This window comes from Salvelinus sp. IW2-2015, unplaced genomic scaffold, assembly GCF_002910315.2.
Source record: "Salvelinus sp. IW2-2015 unplaced genomic scaffold, ASM291031v2 Un_scaffold5576, whole genome shotgun sequence".
Taxonomy (NCBI): Eukaryota; Metazoa; Chordata; class Actinopteri; order Salmoniformes; family Salmonidae; genus Salvelinus; species Salvelinus sp. IW2-2015.
The window spans coordinates 1-25616 of NW_019946841.1; the positions used below are offsets into that span (position 1 = coordinate 1).

Genomic DNA, 25616 nt, shown 5'->3' on the forward strand with positions numbered 1-25616 from the left:
TCTGTGAGTGTGTAGTGTGTGGTTGTGGTGTGTGTGTGTTGTGTGTGTTGTGTTGTGTGTGTGTGTTGTTGGTGTGTTGTGTGTGTGTGTGTGTGTGTGGTGTGTGTGTGTGTTGTGTGTGTGTTTGTGTGAGTGTGTGTGTGTGTGTGTGTGTGTGTGTGTGTGTGTGTGTGTGTGTGTGTGTGTGTGTGTGTGTGTGTGTGTGTGTGTGTGTGTGTGTGTGTGTGTGTGTGTGTGTGTGTGTGTGTGTGTCGTGTGTGTGTGTGAGTGAACGTCTAGGCCACAATAGAGGAACAAACATCTGTTCCCTCAACTTCACAAAAGAGAGAGAGAGATGGGCTTCCCTATTACCTCCCTCCGACTCCCTCTCTTTCTATCCCTCCTTCCATCTCTCTCCCACGTCCCGAGCCTCTGACACGCCAGCCCTACAGATCTGGCCTATTGACAAAACTAAAGACAAGACTAAAGAATGAACAGGAGACAGTGTGGCTGAGACCATAGAGAAGGGGGGGGGGGGCTACCGGAGGCGGATTCTCAGAGACTCTGTTGTTTAAGCCTTGAAATATCCATTCTCTCTGCTTTCCCCTTACGCTCTGGATCTGTCACAAAGGGCACCCTATTCCCTATGTAGTGCACTACTTTTGACTAAAACTAGCGCAATTGTAGGGAATAGGCGTGCCCTTTCTCTCTCGCCCCCTCTGCTTATCCCACCCAATGTCCGTCCCACACGGCAGCTGCGTGCGTTAGATTCGGGGAGTACGGGGGAAGAATGTCTCTCGCAAGAGAGGTACAGCTGTCGTAGGTCATCACACTTTCATCCCATTCTGTCTGACAGGAAAGCGGAGGGTTAAAGTCAGGGACCCAGTCAGGCCCTAGGAATATGGAACTGATTGTAATTCATTCTATGACGGAATGGAACCAAGCTGTGAGCTCTAAGCTCCGCTCTAAGCTCCACGAAGCGTCTATTAGTTGAACCACATGCAAAACGAACTGAATTTAATACAGCCGTGCAGTAACGTGACGTAAAAAACTGAAAATACTGACAACTGAGCCTAAGATGTTAAAAAGCCTATGTAGGAGTAAGAATTCTGAATGGACTTTTGTCTGTCACAATATATCCATTCTGGACAGACCGAGACACAGAGACACTCACTGGACATCACAGGAGGTTGGTGGCACCTTAATTGGGGAGAACGGGCTGGTGGTAATGGCTGGAGCAGAATACGTGGAATGATATCAAATACATCAACACATGGTTTCCCATCTATCTCTTAAGACCATCCAGTTTTGATTTATATTTGCCATATACTTTAAACTGTGCTGTTTAACAAAAGTTCTGCACCTATATACATCCACGTGCCTTCTTACACCAAAACCTGTCGCGTAACATGACATCAGCATCCCCACAACAACAACAGCCGTTCCCACCTCTCAGCTCTCGTCTTCTTACCTGTGTCYTGCCTGAACTGGTGCATCGACTGCAGGTCTAGGATGTAGGGCGAGAGGCGGTTGTCGACTTGGCCTAGCACGACGCTCCCACCACGGGGATCGCTTCGTATCACCGCCTCGATGTGGTGGGAGATGGCCGGGCTGTAGGGCCGCCACCGCCCGTGTTCGTTGAGCCATTCCCACACGACCACAGCGGACGCATGGAGCATGGTGGCCCTGGAAAGAGAAGTGAGAAAATACTCCTCTGTTAACAACCATGGTTTAAAAACGAAGGCGCGACGTTGTGTTTACATCCGGAACCAGGCTAGACTTTATTAATTTTGATTTGGCTACAAAGTAGCCTATCGCTGTTTATTGAAACGAGGATCGATGTCTCATCACTGATTCCAACATCACTTGGCTCAATCTAGCCTACATGAAGTCCCGTAGTTTATAAGTTATATGGGCTTGTAGCTAGGTTATACCTACACACAAATACAGGTCTCCCTAAATGAACAAGTAGGGATCTTACATTTAGTCAGCCGGCGGCGTGCTAATGTGAAGAAGCGCAGCATCTGGGCACAAATATCCGTGTCACTTTCATGGTCGAACACGGAGAAATCTTATTTTATACCCGGTTGTTATGCCTCCTTCATACACCGTGGACAGGCAAAGAAACGGAGAGAGTGCTCTTGTTATTCTCGTTGAAAGTCTAGATTTTCAGTCACGTTCTAGYATAAAGAAACAAAATGTGTCCTACTGAATCTTTTAAATCCCTTTGCCAGAGTCACTGTTGCGCAAGTGGCGAGACCAAGCTACACTTCTGGAGTGACGAGGGAAAGGAGCTCCGTTCCAGTCGTTGGGGCGTAGTGTGTTGAACTGTTCCAAAGTGACATCCAACACCACACTCGTAATAGACCTACCTACCAATACTCGTGACTCCCTTATCGAGCTTCCACAAATCTTTGAAACCGGCTGGACAGGTATATGCTACGCAGAGAGAACGGATTGGGTGTACAGTTTCATTCAGTACAATACAATTTCATTCAGTACACTTTTTTGGGGATGAAGCCTGGCACAACATGTTTGTGGGCGATTACTCAGCTCTTTGTGATCATTGGCTAATCATCGCGTCGTTTTCCCTAGAAACAGTACAGTCGGCCTATTGAACATGTGTATGACATATCATTACTGYAACTACGCATCTTCCCCCGGGTGGGAGATGGGCTAMATTAGGCTACAAGTAAACCAACTGTGTCAATTGAATTGGCGCCCGTCAATTACTGTACACAACTACCTAGGCTAAGCACAAGAAAGAAACCATTCAATAAGAMAACTTTCCGGTATCTATATACGTTTTTATAGCCTCTCTATTGACTTGTCCAAGTTCAGAGAAAGGCAACTTGTTATGATAGAAGTGATTATGATCTATTGTGATCATGGAACATTTGGAACGCATGTCTACGCACGGACTAGTCCCTTTTTAGAAACACAATCAAAACGCAAACAACAAATGCAGCATTTTATTGGTTTATGAAAAATCACATCTATTGGCCTATTCACTAGTTACTTACGTTCGTTGCGTTGGAGGCTTGGTTTTAAAAATGGGTTCAAAACCAAGACTAACTATCCGTCCGTCTTCCACGCGCATGTTTCTCATTTACAATCCTCAAGTGGCTTTAGTGATGCAAAAAAAATATGCCTTTTCATAAATCCATAAAATACAAATCAATTAAATTCCTGCGCGTATTTATCGGATATCGAATACGAGTTCCATGGTGGAATTGATTCAGTACTCCAAAACGAATATTGGACATATTTTACGTCCTCTGGCTAACCATACGTATCCGTCTCTGTATCCGTAAACTGACTATGTCCCATTCCGGAGTCTGGTACCCCCGTTCTATTTCTATACCACGCCCAAAGCCATAGGAGGCTGTCTATAGCAAGCAAGTCATGTGCATTGAATTCCCAAAGTAGTAGTACGCCACTGGTGCACATCCGCGCTTAAGTTATCCCAAATTGTAAATGCATTGGCAAACATAAAAATAGCAATGTGTATAGTGTTGCTTTACAGGCTATGCCAACTACAGGTTTATTTATTTGTGTGCACATTCTGTGTTAGTTGCAGTGTTATTTTACCTGTTTACCCGTTATTGTTTTTTTATTGTGTTTAATGTTTTACTTAATATTATTTAGTAAATATTTTCTTAACTCTATTTACTTAAAACTCCATTGTTGGTTAAGGGCTTGTAAGTAAGCATTTCACGGTAACCTGTTGTATTCGGCGCATGTGACAAATACAATTTAATTTGATAGTGCAGTGGTTATAGATAATGGCTGGAGAAGATAGACTGTGGTTATAGCCAAGGCCAAGTTTTCCCATTGAAAGACTGCCGTGCAAAAGCACGAGTAAAGTAGTAAATGCTGGTCTGGACTGTGAATATATATGTAGTTAATACTTAGCAATAAGGCCCGAGGGGGTGTGGTATATGGCCAAAATACCATGGCTTAGGGCTGTTTTTACGCATGACGCAACGCGGAGTGCCTGGATACTGCCCCTCGCCGTGGTATATTGGCCATATAGCACAAACCCCTAAGGTGCCATATTGCTATTATAAACTGGTTACTAAAGTATTTAGAGCAGTAAAAATACATGTTTATAAGGTCTGTTATAAACTGGGTGGTTCGAGCCCTGAATGCTGATTGGCTGACAGCCGTGGTATATCAGACTAATTACGTTGTTAACCAGTTTATAATAAGGCACCTCTGGGGTTTGTGGTATATGGCCAATATACCACGGCTAAGGGCTGTACCACGGATAAGGGCTGTATGAAGGCACTCCGCGTTGCGTTGTACAGAGGACAGCGGATATTGGCCATATACCACACCCCCTCKTGCGTTATTGCTTAATTATCCACTTGACCGCAACAAATGACAGGCTACAATCAACTTCTGAACGGCTTGTTGACAAATGCAGTTCTTTGACGCCATCTAGTGGTTGAAGTTGAACACACATTGCAAGTCAGAATGCAGGATATTGTTGTTGTCTTTATAGTGTGGATTTAAAATACTGACATAGAGATGTCTTTACAATACAATCAAATCGATAAATGTAGGCCTTTGCAAGCAACCATATATTGTTTCAGAACGTGTATGGGGCTCTAATGAAAACTATCCAGGTCACAGTCAAAAAGCGATTGCGTTTCAGCCTCAACAGAACAGGGCTCCATAGCTCAGGGGTTAGAGCACTGGTCTTGTAAACCAGGGGTCGCGAGTTCAAATCTCGCTGGGGCCTGTACAGTTTTTTCCTTTTCCCCCCTTCATCTGATCAACACACGTCGTTCATTCACGTCCTAAACATGGACAGGATAAAGAAAAACGGCCACTATGCGTTAGTCTCAGTTTTTTTGCTCACAGTTAATGACGTTAATAAATTACGTATGTTGATCAGAGGGAAAACAATGAATTGCCAACAAATGAAGATTAAAGCAACAAAGAGGCTGACAATAGCTTTTCCGTGCATATTAACACTCTACAAATGGCCAACAGTGTATCTTTACACCCGGTACTGGGTTAGCTGACCACAGAATGAAATGGAACACTCTAGCGAGCTAATGATGTAGCTACAGTAGCTAGCTAAGTTAACGTTAGTATAACCAAAGATACGATAACAGTGTTCACTGTTCACCCTGTGTTCACAGTGTTCCTGTGTTCACCCACAGTGTTCACCCTGTTCACCTGTGGGTAAAACCAAAGCTAGTAACCTCTATTCATCTGTGGTATAACGCTACGGTGCTGCCTGTAATACACTTACAGTACGTTAGCGATGTGGTTGAAAAGTGCCCCCTAGCTCTTGAGCTGAGCAACACAGAAATAATGCAGTCATCGGCAACAGTAGTGAATGGCTCGCCTTCCTAACAAGTTGAAACGTGATCTACTTAACGACTTTTTAAAATCAAACTATTTCCCCTTTCCCTGCCAGTCAGAGCCCGGATAGCTCACGTCGGTAGAGCATCAGACTTTTAATCTGAGGGTCCAGGGTTCAAGTCCCTGTTCGGGCGTGTATTTTTACATCTGTTTTTTAACCGCTCTCGGGTGCAAGCGCCTTCTTCCTCATCTGCCTAGACAGAACGAACGTTAACGAATATTATTATCAGCCTCGATAGCTTCTGTGACTGAGGTTAGTTGGAATCAGAGGCATTGTCAGTCCATATCACCAGGGGTTTCTCTTTTTAAGACAACACTTCTCGAGGAAAGCCACAACAGCACGGGCTATAGTTTGTCATCTCTTCCTCCAACCTAACAAGCCCCAGAAATGTTGATACAATTGTCTGCTTGGTGTAACTAAAGTACCTCATCACAACCCCCAGGTACTTGAAACACTTACATATGTGGACTCATCGAGGAGGAGGCTGAAACGCTGGTCACCCACATCTGCAACCAACTTTTTCAGAAAGTATGGTGCTAGAACACCATTAATAATTTCTGTGCACTTTGTCCTGTGCATTTTGAAGTGGGTAGCAGCAGTGGAGTCTGAGAAAGCAGCTCTACGTGCTTCTCCAATGTGATCACATGCCAGCATGGAACAGTGTTCGACGATAACTAATCGCATGGTGGCATCAGCCTTTTTTGCAGTCCATTTTTTACCATATTGCCAGCTTGTTTTGGGTGGAACTGTTATAAGGCTTTGCCTTTTGAGTATGTTTTTGAGTTGTCATGTGTTTTTTTACATCACAAAGTTTGGCGTAGAAATCAGCCTTACAATACAGGCAGTATGCCCGTGTATCATCTCCAATAAACGCTTCAGCCAGCCTTTGAATTCAGGTTTGATTCCCACTCCTTTCTGTATTTTTGAGTGTACAGTTTAGACTGAGACATGATGAGCTAGCCAGCTGATGTTTAGCTTATGTCACAGAGAGGCATACACACAGTGGACAAGGTGAGTAAGTGACAGGCTGTGTGAGTCAAATCCAGTGATTATTTTTAGACAAAGAACATTTTACATCCACCCTGAATGTAAGCCAGGGCGAGATCAGCCAGTGGGCTTCCCGCATGCGCGATTCATTTGCAGTCTGGACGTGGAGGGGTGAACATCTTCCTGCTCTGACTGCAGTTGGGAGGGACTGCTGCGCTAGAACTGGCGCCTGTGAGTGCTTTTGGGCGGGGGTGGGGCCCACGGCAGCACCCGCTGCTCGTTGAGAAGCGTAAGAACGGTACGTGCTTTCACGTCAGTCTCCAAAAGTCTCCAATAACACCAGAAAAAGTTGCTAGATTTGTCGCTAGTCGATTTTTTTAAAATGTGTTGCTAGAGGGGTCTGAATACTCGCTAATTACTTGCAGCTGTCAAGGAAGGGAGTTTATGTTTATACAGGCCTCCGACCTCACCTACCTTCAACCAATCATGCCCTCTGCATTGTTACAACATTTGAGAGGCCATGGCGATGCGGTATGGAGCTCAAGTTGGCCTCTGCTTGGCCCACATTTCTGTCATACATTCCATAGGGCACCTCAGACCACATTTTCGGATCAAGCACCAATTGGCTCTTAGCTTTGGGTAGTAAGCGAATTAAAGTCTCTTTCTGAACGGAACCGAATCACATTGGTGAAAGAGTTGTTCATTTGGCTCCTGATTTGCATACTGCTACTACTCCTTTATGAGCTATTTATTGTTTCTGCAGATAAATTACAAATAATTCTAAAGTGGGTGATTCCTCACTGCAGAAACAATAAATAGTGAGGAGATCACGACAATCTGGTCCATGCAGATTTTTTTTCAGTGCGTAAAAAAATATGACATTGTTTTGCAGGACAAATCTGACGTGAACGGAGCCAAATGATCCGGCTCACCGAAAAGACTGACAATCACTACAAAAGTTACAGGTGCTTGCGCCAGTTGCTCAAAACAGTTTCGACACAGGCTAACACTTTGTGAACAATAGTATTTCTTACATTTGAATAAAATAAACGTAAATATAGCAACCATTCTTTATATCATTTAGCAAATGCATATATTTATTACATATCATGTAATATATTATAATAATACATTAATCTGTTTCTGAGGATCCTTGGGACGTGCCTACCCCACAGAAGTTGAAATGTAAAATAGTTAATGTAAGGATTAAGGTATTGCTTGTGGTTTAAGGTTAGGATTTAGGGTAGGGATCACTGACCCAAAAATATTCACAGTTCACATTAAAAAATGATGGTGTACGTATGCTCCTTGTGGGGGTATTGTGTATTACATGTACTGTGTATCCCCTGAGATATCAAGCAAGGCCAGATTAGATGTGACGTTGATTTGACTAGCAAACCTTTCAGTTACATATCAGTAGCACCACCACCAAAGAGATTATTATTCCTCCTTTTACCCTACCAGCTTCCCTTTCATATCCACACACTTAAAGGAACCTCCTTTATATCCCCCCCCCCCCCCTATAAAATGCTTATGCTGGTGTAAAATTGCTGGCCTTAAAAATGAGTCCACAGGGAAAACAATTTAAGCCACCAGTGAGGCTGGAAGACTAGGCAGGACATCAGCAAAGACTGGGCCATAGACAAAACAAACCCTGTATCATTTGATCCAAGCCAATCAAGCTACAGTCATTGGCTACCGATTCAAACAGTAAACTATGATAGGAAGACATCCACATCCACTTCAGTGAACATAGACAATTCATCCAACATTTTACAAACAAAAGAAGTTGTCAACCAAAACAGACTACCTTCATACATAACTCAACTCCCTGTGTTTACTCTTCTCTGCTCTAGCAGTGTCCCACGTTCAGCAACAGGGAGATGGAGCTCCTCCTCTTCCTCTGTGCGTTCATCCATCCCCTCAGGGCACGTGGTCTCATCAAGATGATCATCACAACAACTCTGGATTCTTCGGACTCCTGGCAGCGGTTGGCTATCCTGAACTGGAACAGGAAGTTCCTCGATGGAGAGATGTGGTGGTGATGCTACGTTAATCATCGTGTTGTCCTCTGTTCTAGTGACTGTGTAGTCCTCTGTTGGCTGTCTCCTGTTTMTCTTGTGCATCGCCAGCACACAAATGATTGACAGAAGTAGAATTATTATTCCTATCACTGGTACTCTACTCCTTTCACTATCAATCATTGCAGGCTCCAATTGCTTTTCTAGAGAAAGACAGAAAGATAGAGCATATTCGTGTTAGTGCAGCAAAGATAAGGGATATGACAACAATATTATACTGAAGCAATAAGGCCTGAGGGGGTGTGGTCTTAGGCTGATATACCACGGCTGTTAGCCAATCAGCATTCAGGGCTCGAACCACCCAGTTTATAATTTCAACTAGCGCAGACAACAATACAAAACAGCAAGACTGCCACGACTAAATACTATTCTCTTGAAATATTACACTAACACTACATCTACTACTATGATAATAATAAGACAAAGAACAAGGTCTATACGTTAAAAAGTGAATATTAAATACAATAGTGAGCAATGCATTCAATAGACATCCCACCTTTGACAGTGAGAGTGACTCCATGTGGATATCCTGGGTCACTATCCCGGTTGAAGAAGCACAGGTAGGTTCCCTGGTCAGACGAGCGTACATCGGTGATGGTGAGAGAGAGGTCACCCTCTCTGTWACCATCCCTGGTCACTGATGTCCTGTTCATGAATCCAGGGCCATAGGTAGTATTGATCAGGTCAATCTTCAGGACAGTCTGTCCATCTTTCTCCCACTGGACATGCTTCTCACCATCGGTCGCCTGCTTATTGGTCGAGCCATAGCAGTGAAGTGTGACATTATCTCCGACGTGAGCTGATATTTCTGTCGGGACTGTTAGATGAGGAGAGAGAAGAGGGGTGGGCCTTGAATGCTGTGCAATTTTGAAAGGCAATTGGATTAGATATCGGTCTACATGGAATGTATGACAATTAACAGACTGGTGGGAGAAGATGAGCGAGAAGGTGCTGGGGGGTTTAAGGTTAGAATAGTATGAAAGCCAAAAGGAGAGGAGGATGAGGGAAGTGAGATGAATAGACACAAATAAAGAACAGAATTATATTACGATCATTGATCACAACTCTAAAACACAAATCAACAGTATGTAAAGTTTGAATTACACACTGACTTCAGAAAAACAGTGGTTCTGGCCAATATTACAATATTGTAACAATTGCAAATCCATAAATGAAGACTTTCATTCCAAAACGCTATATATCCAGTTTCAGAAATGTTGGTAAATTAGATTTTACTGTCATTTGAAATGATGAAAGATATTGGTATGATTTTTCACAATGTAATCGTGGCATGGGGTAGTTCAATGACACACATGTATTTGTTTMAAATCTATCACTGGATGGTTTCATTTCAGAGACAATTTTTTTGGGGGAAAAACGCTATATATCCTCCTCTCAGATAAATAAGTAGTACTACTATGTTTTACAGTCAGATGTAACAAAAAAACTATATTTTTAATAAAACAATGTACAAATAAATTAATTTGTGACATCAATGTTTAAATAAATAAAAATTCAATACAGTAATGTGAGATCTGTATGTAAAACATTTACATTTAGCATTTGAGTCATTTAGCAGATTCTCTTATCCAGAKCAACTTACAGTGAGCGCATTCATCTTAAAGGGATACTTCGAGATTTTGGCAATTAGTCAAATGAACTCGCGGATACCATTTGTATGTCTCTGCGTGCAGTTTGAAGGAAGTTGCTAACTATTGTTAGCGCAAACTAGCGTTAGCGCAATGACTGGAAGTCTATGGGTATCTTATGGGTATCTGCTAGCATGGTCTATTGGTACAGTATGTGCTAGCATGCTAGCAGATACCCGTAGACTTCCAGTCATTGCGCTAATGCTAATTAGCAATGGCTCGCGAAACTACCTCTGACTTCCTTCATACCGAACACAGAGACATACAAATGGTATCCACAAGCTCATCTGACTCTGGGGAAGCAGATAAACAGTGTTCCTGTTCCCAAGAAAGCTAAGATAACTGAGCTAAATTACTACCGCCCTGTAGCACTCACTTCCGTCATCATGAAGTGCTTTGAGAGACTAGTCAAGGACCATATCACCTCCACCCTACCTGACACTCTCCAATTTGCTTACCGCCCCAATAGGTCCACAGACAACGCAATCGCAATCACACTGCACACTGCCCTAACCCATCTGAACAAGAGGAATAGCTATGTAAGAATGCTGTTCATTGACTACAGCTCAGCATTTAACACCATAGTACCCTCTAAACTCGTCATTAAACTCGAGACCCTGGGTCTCGACCCCGCCCTGTGCGACTGGGTCCTGGACTTCCTGACGAGCCACCCCCAGGTGGTGAGGGTAGGTAACAACATCTCCACCCCGCTGATCCTCAACACTGGGGCCCCACAAGGGCGCGTTCTCAGCCCTCTCCAGGGAGGAGGTGAGGGCCCTCGGAGTGTGGAGTCAGGAAAATAACCTCACACTCAATGTCAACAAAACAAAGGAGATGATCGTGGACTTCAGGAAACAGCAAAGGGAGCAGCCCCCTATCCACATCGACGGGACAGTAGTGGAGAGGGTGGAAAGTTTTAAGTTCCTCGGCGTACACATCACGGATAAACTTAAATGGTCCACCCACACAGACAGCGTGGTGAAGAAGGCGCAGCAGAAATTCGGCTTGTCACCAAAAACACTACTTTTACAGATGCACAATCGAGAGCATCCTGTCGGGCTGTATCATCGCCTGGTACGGCAACTGCTCTGCCCATAACCGTAAGGCTCTCCAGAGGGTAGTGAGGTCTGCACAACGCATCACCGGGGGCAAACTACCTGCCCTCCAGGACACCTACACCACCCGATGTCACAGGAAGGCCAAAAAGATCATCAAGGACAACAACCACCCGAGCCACTGCCTGTTCACGGCTTTTCATAGCCGATCATTAAGAGTATCTCTACCGCTCCTGCGGTCTCTAGAGAGTTGAAAACAGCAGGTCTGGGACAGGTAGCACGTCCGGTGGACATGCCACTTTAAACTATGCCACTTTATATAATGGTTACATACCCTACATTACTCAATCTCCATCTCATATGTATATACTGTACTCTATACCATCTACTGCATCTTGCCTATGCCGTTCGGCCATCGCTCATTCATATATTTTTATGTACATATTCTTATTCATTCCTTTACACTTGTGTGTATAAGGTAGTTGTTGTGAAATTGTTAGGTTAGATCACTTGTTAGATATTACTGCATGGTCGGAACTAGAAGCACAAGCATTTCGCTACACTCGCATTAACATCTGCTAACCATGTGTATGTGACAAATAAAATTAGATCCCTTTAAGATACCTAGGTGTAGGCGAGACAATCACATATCACTGTCAGATATACAGGATAGGAACATTCCATTCCAGATAAACAATGGATATATAGCATTTAGCAAAAAATTATTTTCATAAACATCTATGGACAAAAATCTGAGAACAGTAATATTTTACACACTTGAAGGTACCCATACCAATAATTTCTTATGAAAAAAATGGTGGTTATAGCATTTTGGAAATAAACTCTTCAAATCTATCCCTGAGTAAAGCAGTGATAGTTCCTGTTCCCAGTCAACATTCAATATGTAACGTTTCATCATGTCTCTTCAACTTACCCAGAACATCTAGCGTTACATCTGCAACAGTATGCAATCGACAGATACACTCATATGAGCCCTTGTCATTGTACACCACAGAGAATATTGTGAGAGAGAGGTCTTTGTTGATTTCCACCCTCTTCTCAAAGGTCTTTCCTTCAGTAAATTTTCCTTGGTCAATCTTGGCAACGACCTGGCCATCCACAATCCTCCAAACGATGCCAATGTCACAGGTTGCATTGCAAGGGAGAGTGACATTGTCCTTCAAATTCACAGTTTTAAGAATGATACCATTACYAATCGAGGGGCATTCTGTGGAAACGGTCGGGAAGCAAAAGAAATAGAGGGATTATTAGGTTTACATATTTGTAGCCTAACTAAATCCTCAACATATTTGACATTAGGCTAATACATTGAACACACTCAATGATGTAGATCCAGAGGCCAGTTCACACAAAAAGAACATAGTGTATCTAAAATGATTCATTTAGGACAAACGTACCAAGAAGGCCAACCATCAATGTCAAAACACAGTAGAAGAATTTCCAACCCATGCCGTGCTTTACTGCCCAAGGATTCAACATCTGTGGAATTGAAAGCATGTTAAGATTGTGGATTATTGTTATGTCTAAAACAACATGTGGATTATTGTTGTGTTATGTCTAAAAGTATTTAGCCATCCCTAAAATAGCAGCCTACTAAGAAACTCTCGTTTCTGTTGCAAAACGTTTTGCTTTGGTTTGCTACGGTGTGCACTAATGAATACAGCCCTATAAAAAAAACTTTATTTTTCAAAGACAAATGGCGTCCATTAAAACAACATTCATTCATTACATACACGTTACAAACTATTTAAGAAACAAGTATCCTATGCCACCCCCGCCCCCAAACGAACAGATTTCCAATAGAATAGAGTTAATTACCAAACTATAGATTTTTCTCCCAGAGCTTTGGATGTCCTGAGAAATAACTACTTTCGTTTTCTTCTTCTTCATTGGATTTTTTAAGGTGCATTACCGCCACCAGCTGGACTGGAGTGTTAACCAGAGACCGGAAGATGTAAATCCTACCCATTATTCTCATCTCCCTAAGGAAGCAAAATACATCATGAAATACTACACCCCCTGAAGATTTCCCCAGCAGTTCACTTAATATTGGCTCCTTAACCCCATTACTCCTTAAATCTAACAACAAATTCTCCCTTTCCCTCACATATTGCTGGCACTGAAATGGAACATGTTTCACTGTCTCCATCTCCTCCTGACAATGATGAAACCAGTCTCAGCCTTGTGATCACACTTTCCTCCCTTCTCTCTCAGTCTGAGGACCTCCCTGCCCTCCACATTTCCTAGATATTATACAGGTGTCTTCCCTTTCCCTCCATGTTCCACAACTCTTGCCATTTGTTTTTACGTTTTTAACCACTGTCCTCATAAACCCTTGGCTTCTGCTTTACTGATTGACAATTCCATTTCAACATTAGGATGTTTAAGAGGCTGCTTGGTGATAACATCCACCTCCTCATTCCCCTCTACTCCCACGTGAGCTGGTACCCAGAGGAACATCACAATTACCATCATCTGTTTCACCCTAGACAAGCACTGCAAAACCTCTACAATACATCCTGTCTGCTCTGAGACACACATGAATTTAAGCTCATCAGTGCTGCACAGGAGTCAGAGCAGATGACTACCCCGTCACCCTCACCTCCTCCACCCACTCCACAGCCAAGAGTATGGTCAACTCCATTGTGTAAACAGATAAATGACCTGTTGCTCTTTTCGTCACTGCCACCTTAACCTCTAAAAGCTGTTCCTGTCCTGCCTGTTTTAGGCTCCTTAGATCCATCTGTGAATATATTAAAGAAAGCATAGTACTGTGTTGTTAAATGTTCACTTACAACTGAATCTACTCCTTCCTCAACATCTATTAGCCTCTCAAGCAACCCTAGATCTATCACTGGCTGAGGGAACAACCAAGGTGGGATAGCATGAAAACCACAGAGGGGCTAAACTCCTTCCAAATAACACAATCTCTCTAGCCATGCCATTACCTATCCACCCAAAGCTTTGTATTCAGACTTCGCTCATGCTCCCAGCGCTCAATGAGCACATTTTTTGTAGGATGTGTGACCTTATGTCCTTGTAGATTTACCCTATATGTGATGGTTAGCTGTTGTCTTCTTAACTATAACGGCATCTCTCCCAACTCTACCTGCATCGCTGCCACCGGGGAGGTCCTGACTGCTCCACAACATATTCTTAGGGTTTGGGCCTGGATTACATCTAGCTTTAAAAAAAAAAAGCTGTCTGAGATGCTGATCCATATGCTACACTTCCGTAATCCAGTGATGACCTTTCCAGCGCTATATATATATATCATTTTCAACACCATTCTATCTGCCCCCACTCTAATCTGGACAGGCAACGCATCACATTCAATATTTTCTTTCCTCCGCCCATGTCATTCGAGTGTGTCAAACCAGACCCAAAAGGAACCTAAAAACTACTGATTGTCGCCCGCAATTTGGAGCATTCCTAGGAGGAGGGGGGGCGACACCGGTAAACAGTGTCCTTTGCTCCCGCTTGCCCAACACCTGCCCTCGCCGTTAACAGAACTGCATGAAAACATCGCTGGTGTCGAAGGACACTGTCTACCGGTGTACGGCTAGTTAGCTACCGTTGTTGCCCCCGCCCCTTCTTCTGTGGGGTTTGTCGGTGGTTGGCGTCAAACGTTATTGTGCATCACCTAATGTACAGTACAATTACAAAGAGGGGTTCCTGCAGATGCAGGAATGCACACATTTTATTTAACTAGGCAAGTCAGTTAAGAACAAATTCTTATTTACAATGACGGCCTACCCCGGAAGACGCTGGGTCAATTCTGCGCCGCCCTATGGGACTCCCAACAACGGTCGGATGTGATGCAGCCTGGATTCGAACCAAGGACTGCAGTGATGCCTCTTGCACTGAGATCCAGTGTTTTAGACTGCTGCGCCACTCGGGAGTCCCGAGTGTAGGAATGACCAGAAATACGGGCCGCAATTGCACCCTCTTGGTTGTCAGCCTACCCATTTTGCATAATCTTTGGATGCRTACAAATAATTAAATACATAAAACATTTATAAAAAATGAATACATTGTCGGATGCATTTGCTGCGATAATAAGGGATTTAGATGATACGATATAGGATTTTTAATTTATAATTTCCTTGTAAAATAACAATTTATACGCATGAGTCCTCCAAATCAGTTTAATCGTCAATTTGACCGTTATTTATAATAGTGATAACGCAATTATTTATATTTTGCAAGTATGATTACCTTTTGATCATGTTCTGACTTGAACTTGTTCAGCACATTTTTGTTGGATCACACTGGTGTCAGGGTCTTGTAGTTGCTTACAACAACCGTAGATGGTAGTGTAGCCTCATTCCTTGAACCCTTGCTCAGTTAGAAATCAATCTGACCCCAGTGGTGGGAACTCTTATCCGCAGAGGACCTGCTGGGGAACTTTTGTTACCGGCCAGGCAATCACTCACCTCATTCAACCAATTACAGTCTTGGTGGAAGGCTGTGACTACTTGTGCTGACTGTGTACCTAGACAACCGTGTTTGAGGATTGAATAACCTCTGGGCTATGTGGTTGTCTTTGAATCTGGGACGTGTCTTTCCATGTTGATGATACTGTACGTTGGTCTGACTCTATGCTTAAGGGCTGAAATAGTCAAACGGTGGTTCAAAGAGAAGGAGTCAATGTTGAACTAATGTTTTACTAAGGTTGAATTTCCGTCTCTCTATGACTCAAGTCTCTGCCCACAGAGAAGCCATTCAGATGTCATGTCCAGACAGACTGACTGTAAAACCACCAGTCTGTGTGGCCGCCCAGCAGAGAACTGGCTGGGGGAGAGGGATCAGAGCCAGGTGGGATACATTTGGGACGTGAAGTCACTGGGAGGTGTGTGTGTTTGTGTGTGTGTGTGTGTGTGTGTGTGTGTGTGTGTGTGTGTGTGTGTGTGTGTGTGTGTGTGTGGTGTGTGTGTGTGTGTGTTGTGTGTGTGTGTGTGTGTGTGCATGCTTGTGTGTGTATCTGTGTATGTGCGTTAGAGCCATAGAATGTCTTATAATAATATTATGTCAACTTTAAAGAACACTTCATGCCAGCCATGTTTTTCTTCATGTTGACACATACCATGTCTTCATCACTGATAATTCCTGTTGTCACAACAATAAACGTCTCATGCGCTTGTCATGCATTTGTAATCAGGCCATCTACACAGACAGAGCTATTATGGTTATGTCCCAAATGGCACCTTATTCCCTATGGGCCTCGGTCAAAAGTGGTGCCCTATATAAGGAATAGGGTTCCATTTAAGACGCAACCCATGACTCCCAGCTCCTCTCAACCATGTGGCAGGACACATACTGTATGTTTGATTCCTAACCATCAAGGGAAACCACCCGGTGATCATGTTAAACCCTGGGTCAAGGTTAAAGTTTCAGTGAACATGTTAACTCCGGGTCAAGGTTAAAGCTTCAGTGAACATGTTAAACCCCGGGTCAAGGTTAAAGCTTCAGTGAACATGTTAAACCTGGCTCAAGGTTAAAGCTTCAGTGAACATGTTAACCTGGGTCAAGGTTAAAGCTTCAGTGAACATGTTAATCCTGGGTCAAGGTTAAAGCTTCAGTGAACATGTTAAACCTGGTCAAGGTTAAAGCTTCATGAACATGTTAATCCTGGGTCAAGGTTAAAGCTTCAGTGAACATGTTAATCCTGGTCAAGGTTAAAGCTTCAGTGAACATGTTAAACCCTGGCTCAAGGTTAAAGCTTCAGTGAACATGTTAATCCTGGGTCAAGGTTAAAGCTTCAGTGAACATGTTAACCTGGTTCAAGGTTAAAGCTTCAGTGAACATGTTAACCCTGGGTCAAGGTTAACTCTTCAGTGAACATGTTAACCCTGGGTCAAGGTTAAAGCTTCAGTGAACATGTTAAACCCTGGTCAAGGTTAAAGCTTCAGTGAACATGTTAACCCTGGGTCAAGGTTAAAGCTTCAGTGAAAATGTTAAACCCTGGTCAAGGTTAAAGTTTCAGTGAACATGTTAACCCCGGGTCAAGTTAAAGCTTCAGTGAACATGTTAAACCTGTGTCAAGGTTAAAGCTTCAGTGAACATGTTAAACCCTGGGTCAAGGTTAAAGCTTCAGTGAACATGTTAAACCCTGGTCAAGGTTAAAGCTTCAGTGAACATGTTAAACCCTGGGTCAAGGTTAAAGCTACAGTGAACATGTTAAACCCTGGTCAAGGTTAAAGTTTCAGTGAACATGTTAATCCTGGTCAAGGTTAAAGCTTCAGTGAACATGTTAACCCCTGGCTCAAGGTAAAGCTTCAGTGAACATGTTAAACCCTGGGTCAAGGTTAAAGCTTCAGTGAACATGTTAAACCCCGGGTCAAGGTTAAAGCTTCAGTGAACATGTTAAACCCTGGGTCAAGGTTAAAGCTTCAGTGATCATGTTAACCCTGGGTCAAGGTTAAAGCTTCAGTGAACATGTTAAACCCTGGCTCAAGGTTAAAGCTTCAGTGATCATGTTAAACCCTGGGTCAAGGTTAAAGCTTCGAGTGACTTCAGTGAACATGTTAAACCCTGGGTCAAGGTTAAAGCTTCAGTGAACATGTTAAACCCTGGGTCAAGGTTAAATCTTCAGTGAACATGTTAAACCCTGGGTCAAGGTTAAAGCTTCAGTGAACATGTTAAACTCTGGGTCAAGGTTAAATCTTCAGTGAACATGTTAAACCCTGGGTCAAGGCAGTGGTGTGTTTTCATGGCTGCCAAGGGAAGCACCAAAAATTGACCAAGAAAAAAAACATAATATCATTTATCCTTCGTCTCTGTGTTTCATCATTTTCCTTCGATTCACAAGAGGCTGAATGTATCTCCAGAGTGGCACAGCGGACTAAGGCACTGCATCTCAGTGCTAGAGGTGTCACTACAGACACTGGTTCGATTCCCGGCTATTTCACAACTGGCTGTGATTGGGAGTCCCATAGGGCGGCACACAATTTGCTCAGCGAAGTTTGGGTTAGGGTTTGGCCGGGGCAGGCTGTCATTGTAAATAAAAATTTGTTCTTAACTGACTTGCCTAGTTAAATAAAGGTTAAAAAAATAATTAAAAATAATCTCACAGGAGAATCCAACTGAGCAAGCAAAACAGCTGTTCTCTATCTGATGCTGTCTCTCATAAAGAGTATGAGATTGTTGCCACCTGTAGCCCTGAAGGCAAGGGAAGCCAGCAAGCATTTGGCCTCCCTTGATAAAAACGTATAAAATAATAGCGAATCAGCATTGAGCTCACCTGAGCTCAGCTGTGAATGGTCCTGGTGCACCAAAAAAAGTGCAAAGGAAAGCCAGTTTGGATTTGGCTTCACTCCTATCACATCACAATACGTCATTGACAGAAACAATTTGAATGGTTGCTCCTCGTAGGGTTGTTGTCCTTCGGTGGCTTGCTAGCTAGCTAGCTAAAATGGTCCCTTTCCTAAATTAGCCATGGACGGAGATGGGGATTTGGATTTGTGGTTTTACTTAATTCTCCTTAATGGCCAATGATTATATTGGCGATTATGATAACTAATATACTAACTCATCAACTCTGACGATGTAGCTCGTAGTTGTTCTTTGTAGCATGGCCATCTAGGGATTTGGTTGCTGTTGGCCAATCAGGAGAGACATCTGTAACTGCAATGACTGGGCCACGTTCAGTTGCCAAACGTTGTCGAACGTTGCAGATAGAAATTCCATTAATGGAGCCAAAGTGTTTCCTATGGCGACATGTCGGAGAGGCGTGTTTGTTATACATTAAATGTTTCTATCTGAACCTACCAAAACGTTTTGTCTGACTTTGTCTGACGTGCCCCTGGAGAGGGGGAACCTGTTCAGGATGGTTCAACAGTACAGAACAATCAGATATAAATTGTGTTGAAAAGATACGACTGTGTGACATGTAGAATATGCAATCATTTCTGAACATTTTATCTCACTGATCACACCTCAGCAGGGTTGGGGTCAATTTTATTTCAGTCAATTCTGAAAATAAACCAAATTATAATTCCACATTTTGCTCACTGACAAGCATTGAAGAGAATTAGAATTTCAGCTTACTCTCAGAATTACCTGGAATGATAATGGAAAGGACCCCAACCCTGCACCTCAGGTTTCACAACACGGCATAACGTTACAACTAGAGGAATTCTGGTGTTGCTGTATTACCATGTCTCTCCCACACACCTTTACTCTGTCATCCTCTCCTCTCTCTCCCTCTCTCCACCTGTTTATCAATTTGGGAACCCTCCTCCACACCATTCTCAAAGGATTTGTCTGGAACATGTCCCTGGTGCTGACTCTAGGTCAGCTCTTACCGGGGCGGGCTCAGAGATGTTTGGTTTCCAAGAAGAGACACACACATACTTGGAAGCATAGATACACGCACACACACGTAGATGCATGCATGCACACCTAGATAGATGCACAAACCACACACAAAACACACTCACATACTGTAGATACCAATGCATGCACGCACGCACCCATGTACCACAACACACACAACCAACACACACCACACACACACACACACACACACACACACACACACACACACACACACACACAACACACACACACACACACACACACACACACACACACACACACACACACACACACACACACACACACACACACACACACACACACACACACACACACACACACACCACACACACCAACAACAACGACAAACACCACACACACACACACACACACACACGGTAACACGTGTGTGTGTGTGAGTTGGAGGCTCTATTTTATCTCTGGTTTCACAGAAACCCTTCAGAAGAGAATGTGGAAAGCTCTTGTTGTCCACGTGACGGAGGGTTGTTGTTGAGAAGGAATGGATGTGCCGCCGTGTGCTGTATAATATCTGCACATTATCTAGATTTAGAGTACAGCGTATGTGGGTGTTCACGCAAGTTTGTACATGTCACTTCTGTTCTTGCGCTGTATGTGTGGCTAATCCCTGTGTGTACAGTACACGTGTGTGCTCCTGTGAAGGCATAGTGTGTGGCAGAATCCCAAATGGCATCCTATTCCCTATTTAGTGCGCTACTTTTGACCAGGGCCCATAGGGGTGCCATAAGGGATGCACCATGTGTGTATGTAACATTTCTTCCACTCCTGTTGCCTTATTAATACAATAATAATAAATGAATACACTTTTCTTTTACACTGCATTGATCCAACACATCAAATGCCTGTGTGCACCAAATGTGTGTAGAATCAATATGTTCATACAGCATTTGAGGATGTGCGTGTGTCTCTGAGAATGTGTACATCAAACACATACAGTAAGTGTGTGTGTGTGTGTGTGTGTGTGTGTGTGTGTGAGCAGCCCAGTGAGAGCCCAGTGTGTGTGTGTGTGTGTGTGTGTGTGTGTGTGTGGTGGGAAAAAGCGCCAACCCCACCCGCCTCAAGCCCACAGATGGCCCCTGCTGGCTTGAACGGCATGTGAGAGGAACGCTAGGGGGTCCGAGACCCTGTGACAGTCCACCCCCTCCAGCTGTGGCCACAACAGACCCTTTGTCCACCCCTGCCATATGAACCAGTTATGTAAGACAGACTGTGAGTGAGATCACCATCTATGTACCAAGCAAGCCACCGCCTGCTGCCTGTCCACCTCTCTCCGGACCTCTCTCACTCTCTGGGAGAGAGAGAAAGCGAGAGAAGCAGGGAGATAGAGAGAGAGGAAGGGAGCGAAAGAGAGAGAGAGAGGAAGGGAGAGAGAAATAGACAGAGAGAGGGAGAGAGAGAGTAGAAGAAGAAGGGAGAGAGAAATAGACAGAGAGAGTGAGAGAGAGAGAGAAGAAGGGAGAGAGAGAGGTAATCCAGGGGCAGGGTACAGTATGACCCTAGGCTAAGCTCTCTGAGAAAGAATTTAGAGACAAACTATCAGAGTCATGATAAGGTATTTCAGAGTTACTACAAAACCAATGTTTGGGTAATGGTGTATTGCTTATGGCACTCCTTTGGCCCGAAAAACCTTAAAGGGGCACTTCACCACTATTACAGTCCTAATATTGTAGCCACTTTGGGGGGCAGCCTACATGAGACCATTGTAAAGTGCATTATCATTTTAAATGACACCAGAAACCAGGTCAACAACTCCAATCCACCTGAACACTCAACATTTCAAAACAGCACCACTAAGACAACACCCTTTGTTGAATACATTTAATAGTGCACGTGACTGTGATTAATCTGTACAGAAATAATATTAATAATACAAAATATAAAACACATTTCTAATTTCTGTAACTTAAGCGTAACATTTACAATAAAATAAACATGGTACAAAAAAACATATCTGAGGTATAAATATATTGAGGYTTTAAATTAACTGTCATTGTCATGCGTTACTCATATCTGACGGCGTACAAATAATGTACACACACGTTTAACAATACAACACAACGCTTAGCAAATTAGTCATACACTGAACAGAGAACGTATAGGTTTTAACACGGGGCCCAAATCCGGCCCGGATGAAGGTGTACTTGGTTACTATTAGTCTTATACTTCATTTAAGGACACGGACAGACAGACAGACAGACAGACAGACAGACGCACATACAGACAGACAGACAGACAGACAGACGCACATACAGAAAAGAAACCTGCACATATAGATCATTTCTCCTTCTTTAAACCAGACAAACATTCTCTGCACTTTCTCCTCCTCCATTTACAGTAAAACCTGTAAAATTCCACACCTTTATAAAAGGACCATCTCTTTTCTTTTTTTTCTATTCATTTCTTCTCTTCTTTTCTGTTTTTCTTTCGCCCCGGGTTTGTTGTTGTTGTGAAGCAGAAGACTATCTTGACTGCTCTTGTGTACATCGTACTACAAAAGTAATAACCGGAATTGTTCCTTTCGTCGATGTTTAGCCTACAAATGGCGGCCATTTTGGAATCCTAGCCCTGTTGATTGTTGTGTATTCTCGGTGCTCTTTTAAGCAGTGGAATCAATCAAAATGCTCTGTGACTGTCTGCTTTCTTTAAGCTTGGTCCATCAGAATCTAAGTCTCCATTTTAGTTTTTGGGGCGAATTTAACCCTCTCAACCAATTGGTGTTCCAGCCACCATTTTGCGTCTGTTCCATCCTTTAAACCCACTCTATACTAGCTTTCCCTAATGTCATTTAACCAATATCAACTCACTATACCCCACTTATCAATACAAACTCAGATATTGCATATTTTCAATACATTCACACAACTGTTAGCCCATATTATCCATCCATCCATCCTCCATCCGTCGAATAATACAGTATCTTCCTGAAAACAATGTTGTGGACATTGCCTCTGCTGTAACAGGATAAAAACACTGTATAAAACAAACTCCTCTTCTGTCATCTCTTCGTCCCCATGTATATAAACAAGTCAAAATGTCTTCTCTCTGCTTCAGGACGTGGGTGACAGACCTACCTAAGGGAGCGTGTGCGTTGGTGTGTACCTCAGTGGACCATGACGGGGCAGCGCTTACTGGCGTGCCGCGGCCAATGTGGCTCACCTCCACTGCTACTCATCGAGCCATGCAGCAGCCAACAAGTCCGCCCACACCACATCTCCAGGGTCGACTGCAGGTGAGGTCAGCTGGACGGAAGGAGTAGAAACAGTAGAATAGAAACAGTAGAACAGAAACAGTAGGATTAGAAACAGTATAGAGATAGAACAGTAGAAAGAAACAGTAGAAAATAGAAACAGTAGGATAAGAACAGTAGAATATAAACAGTAGAATAGAAACAGTAGGATAGAAACAGTAGAACAGAGACAGTAGAGTAGAACCAGTAGAATAGAAACGTAGGATATAAAACAGTAGGATATAAACAGTAGGATAGAAACAGAGAACAGAAACATAAGAGTAGAACCAGTAAGAATAAGAAACAGTAGGATAGAAACAGTAAGAATAGAGAAACAGTAGATAGAAAACAGTGAATCAGAAAGAATAGGATAGAGAACAGTAGGATAGAAACAGTAGAATATATAACAGTAGGATATAAACAGTGGATATAAACAGTAGGATAGAAACAGTAGAATAGAAACAGTAGAGTAGAACCAGTAGAATAGAAACAGTAAGGATAGAAACAGTAGAATATAAACAGTAGGAATAAACAAGATAGAATATAAACAGCAGAACAGAACAGTAAAGGAATATGATAACAGTAGGATAGAAACAGTAGAATAGAAACAGTAGAAATAGTAAACAGTAGGATAGAAACAGTAGGATAGAAACAGTAGAAATATAAAACAGTAGGATAGAAACATAGGATAGAAACAGTAGGATAGAAACAGTAGGAAATGAACAGTAGATAGAAACAGTAGAATACACAGTAGGATAGAAACAGTACGGATGAAACAGTAGGATAGAAACAGTAGATATAAACAGTAGGATAGAAACAGTAGATAGAAACAGTAGGATAAGAAACATGTAGAATAGAAACAGTAGGAAGAACAGAAATAGAAACAGTAGAATAGAAACAGAGAGAAACAGTAGATAGAAACAGTAGATAGAAACAGTAGGATAGAACAGTAGATATAGTAAAAGTAAGATATAACAGTAGGATAGAAACAGTAGAATAGAAACAGTAGATAGAAACAGTAGATAGAAACAGTAGGATAGAAACAGTAGGAAGAACAGTAGGATATAAACAGTAGAATATAAACAGTAGGATAGAAACAGTAGAATAGAAACAGTAGGATATGAAACAGTAGGATAGAAAACATAGTGATAGAAACAGTAGGATAAAACAGTAGTATAGAAACAGTAGATAGAAACAGTAGGATAGAAACAGTAGGATAGAACAGTAGATATTAACAGTTAAGAATAAACAGTAGAAGAAACAGTAGGATAAACAGTAGAGTAGAAACAGTAGGATAGAAACGTAGGATAGAAACAGTAGGATAGAAACAGTAGGATAGAAACGTAGATAGAAACAGTAGGATGAAACAGTAGAATAGAAACAGTATGGATAAGAACAGTAGATGATAGAAACAGTAGGATAGAAACAGTAGGATAGAAACAGTAGGAAGAAACAGTAGGATATAAACAGTGAGAATAAAACAGTAGAATGAGAAACAGTAGGATAGAAAACACGTAGAAATATAAACAGTAGGATATAAACAGTAGGATATAAACAGCAGAACAGAAACAGTAGGATAGAAACAGTAGAATAGAAACAGTAGAATAATAAACAGTAGGATAGAAAACAGTAGGATAGAAACAGTAGAATATAAACAGTAGGATAAAACAGTAGAATGAACAGTAGATGAAGAGTAGAATAGTAAACAGTAGGAATGAACAGTAGGATAGAAACAGTAGGATAGAAACAGTAGAATATAAACAGTAGGATAGAAACAGTAGGATAGAACAGTAAGGATAGAAACAGTAGAATGAACAGTAGGAATAGAAACAGTAGAATAGAAACAGTAGAATAGAAACAGTAGAATGAAACAGTAGAACAGAAACAGTAGATAGAAACAGTAGGATAGAAACAGTAGGATGAAACAGTAGGATATAACAGTAGAATATAAACAGTAGGATAGAAACAGTAGAATAGAAACAGAGTAGATAGAAAACAGTAGGATAGAAACAGTAGGATAGAAACAGTAGGAGAGAAACAGTATATAAACAGTAGAATATAAACAGTAGGATAGAAACAGTAGAATGAAACAGTAGGATAGAAACAGTAGGATAGAAACAGTAGGATAGAAACAGTAGAGATATAAACAGTAGAATATACATAGGATAGAAACAGTAGAGTAGAAACAGTAGGATAGAAACAGTAGGATAGAAACAGTAGGATAGAACAGTAGGATATAAACATAGATATAAAATAGGATAGAAACAGTAGAATGAACAGTAGGATAGAAACGTAGGATAGAAACAGTAGGATAGAAACAGTAGGATATAACAGTAGAATATTAAAGTAGGATAAAACAGTAGGATAGAAACAGTAGAATATGAACAGTAGATAAGAAACAGTAGATATACAGTAGGATAGAAACAAGTAGGTATATAAACAGTAGGATAGAAACAGTAGAGAGAACAGTAGATAATAAAGTAGAATATAAACAGTAGGATAGAAACAGTAAGAATATAAACAGTAGATAGAAACAGTAGAACAGAATACAGTAGGATAGAACAGTAGATATAAACAGTAGAATATAAACAGTAGGATAGACAGTAGAGATATGAACAGTAGGATAGAAACAGTAGGAATAGAAACAGTAGGATAGAAACAGTAGGATATAAACAGTAGAATATGAAAACAGTAGGATAGAAACAGTGAAAAGAACAGTAGGATAGAAACAGTAGGATAGAAACAGTAGGATAAGAAACAGTAGGATATACAGTAGAATATAAACAGTAGGATAGAAACAGTAGGATAGAAACAGTAGAATATAACAGTAGGATAGAAACAGTAGAATATAAACAGTAGGATAAAACAGTAGGTATATAA

General features: G+C 42.0%; 1 protein-coding gene and 2 non-coding genes across 5 annotated transcripts; 2 read left to right on the forward strand and 1 right to left on the reverse strand.

The window, feature by feature from the left end:
- Positions 1 to 4653: 4653 nt before the first annotated feature.
- Positions 4654 to 4726, forward strand: trnat-ugu (transfer RNA threonine (anticodon UGU)). The gene has a single exon. It is a non-coding gene; the product is annotated as a tRNA-Thr (tRNA).
- A 692-nt stretch (positions 4727 to 5418) lies between these two features.
- Positions 5419 to 5492, forward strand: trnak-uuu (transfer RNA lysine (anticodon UUU)). The gene has a single exon. It is a non-coding gene; the product is annotated as a tRNA-Lys (tRNA).
- Positions 5493 to 7409: 1917 nt separating this feature from the next.
- Positions 7410 to 14735, reverse strand: LOC112078359 (uncharacterized). Of its 3 annotated transcripts, none has more exons than XM_024144631.2 (6): positions 14262 to 14735; positions 12971 to 13134; positions 12550 to 12631; positions 12066 to 12359; positions 8924 to 9244; positions 7410 to 8570 (listed from the first exon to the last, which is right to left on the reverse strand). In XM_024144631.2, exons 2-6 carry the CDS (start codon positions 13040 to 13042, stop codon positions 8170 to 8172), a joined length of 1170 nt encoding a protein of 389 aa, XP_024000399.1. In that variant the 5' UTR covers positions 13043 to 13134; positions 14262 to 14735; the 3' UTR covers positions 7410 to 8169. The 3 variants fall into 3 exon arrangements, with proteins under 3 accessions (XP_024000399.1, XP_024000400.1, XP_070298132.1); XM_024144632.2 differs by having other exon boundaries at positions 14202 to 14735; XM_070442031.1 differs by having other exon boundaries at positions 12971 to 14735.
- Positions 14736 to 25616: the final 10881 nt, after the last annotated feature.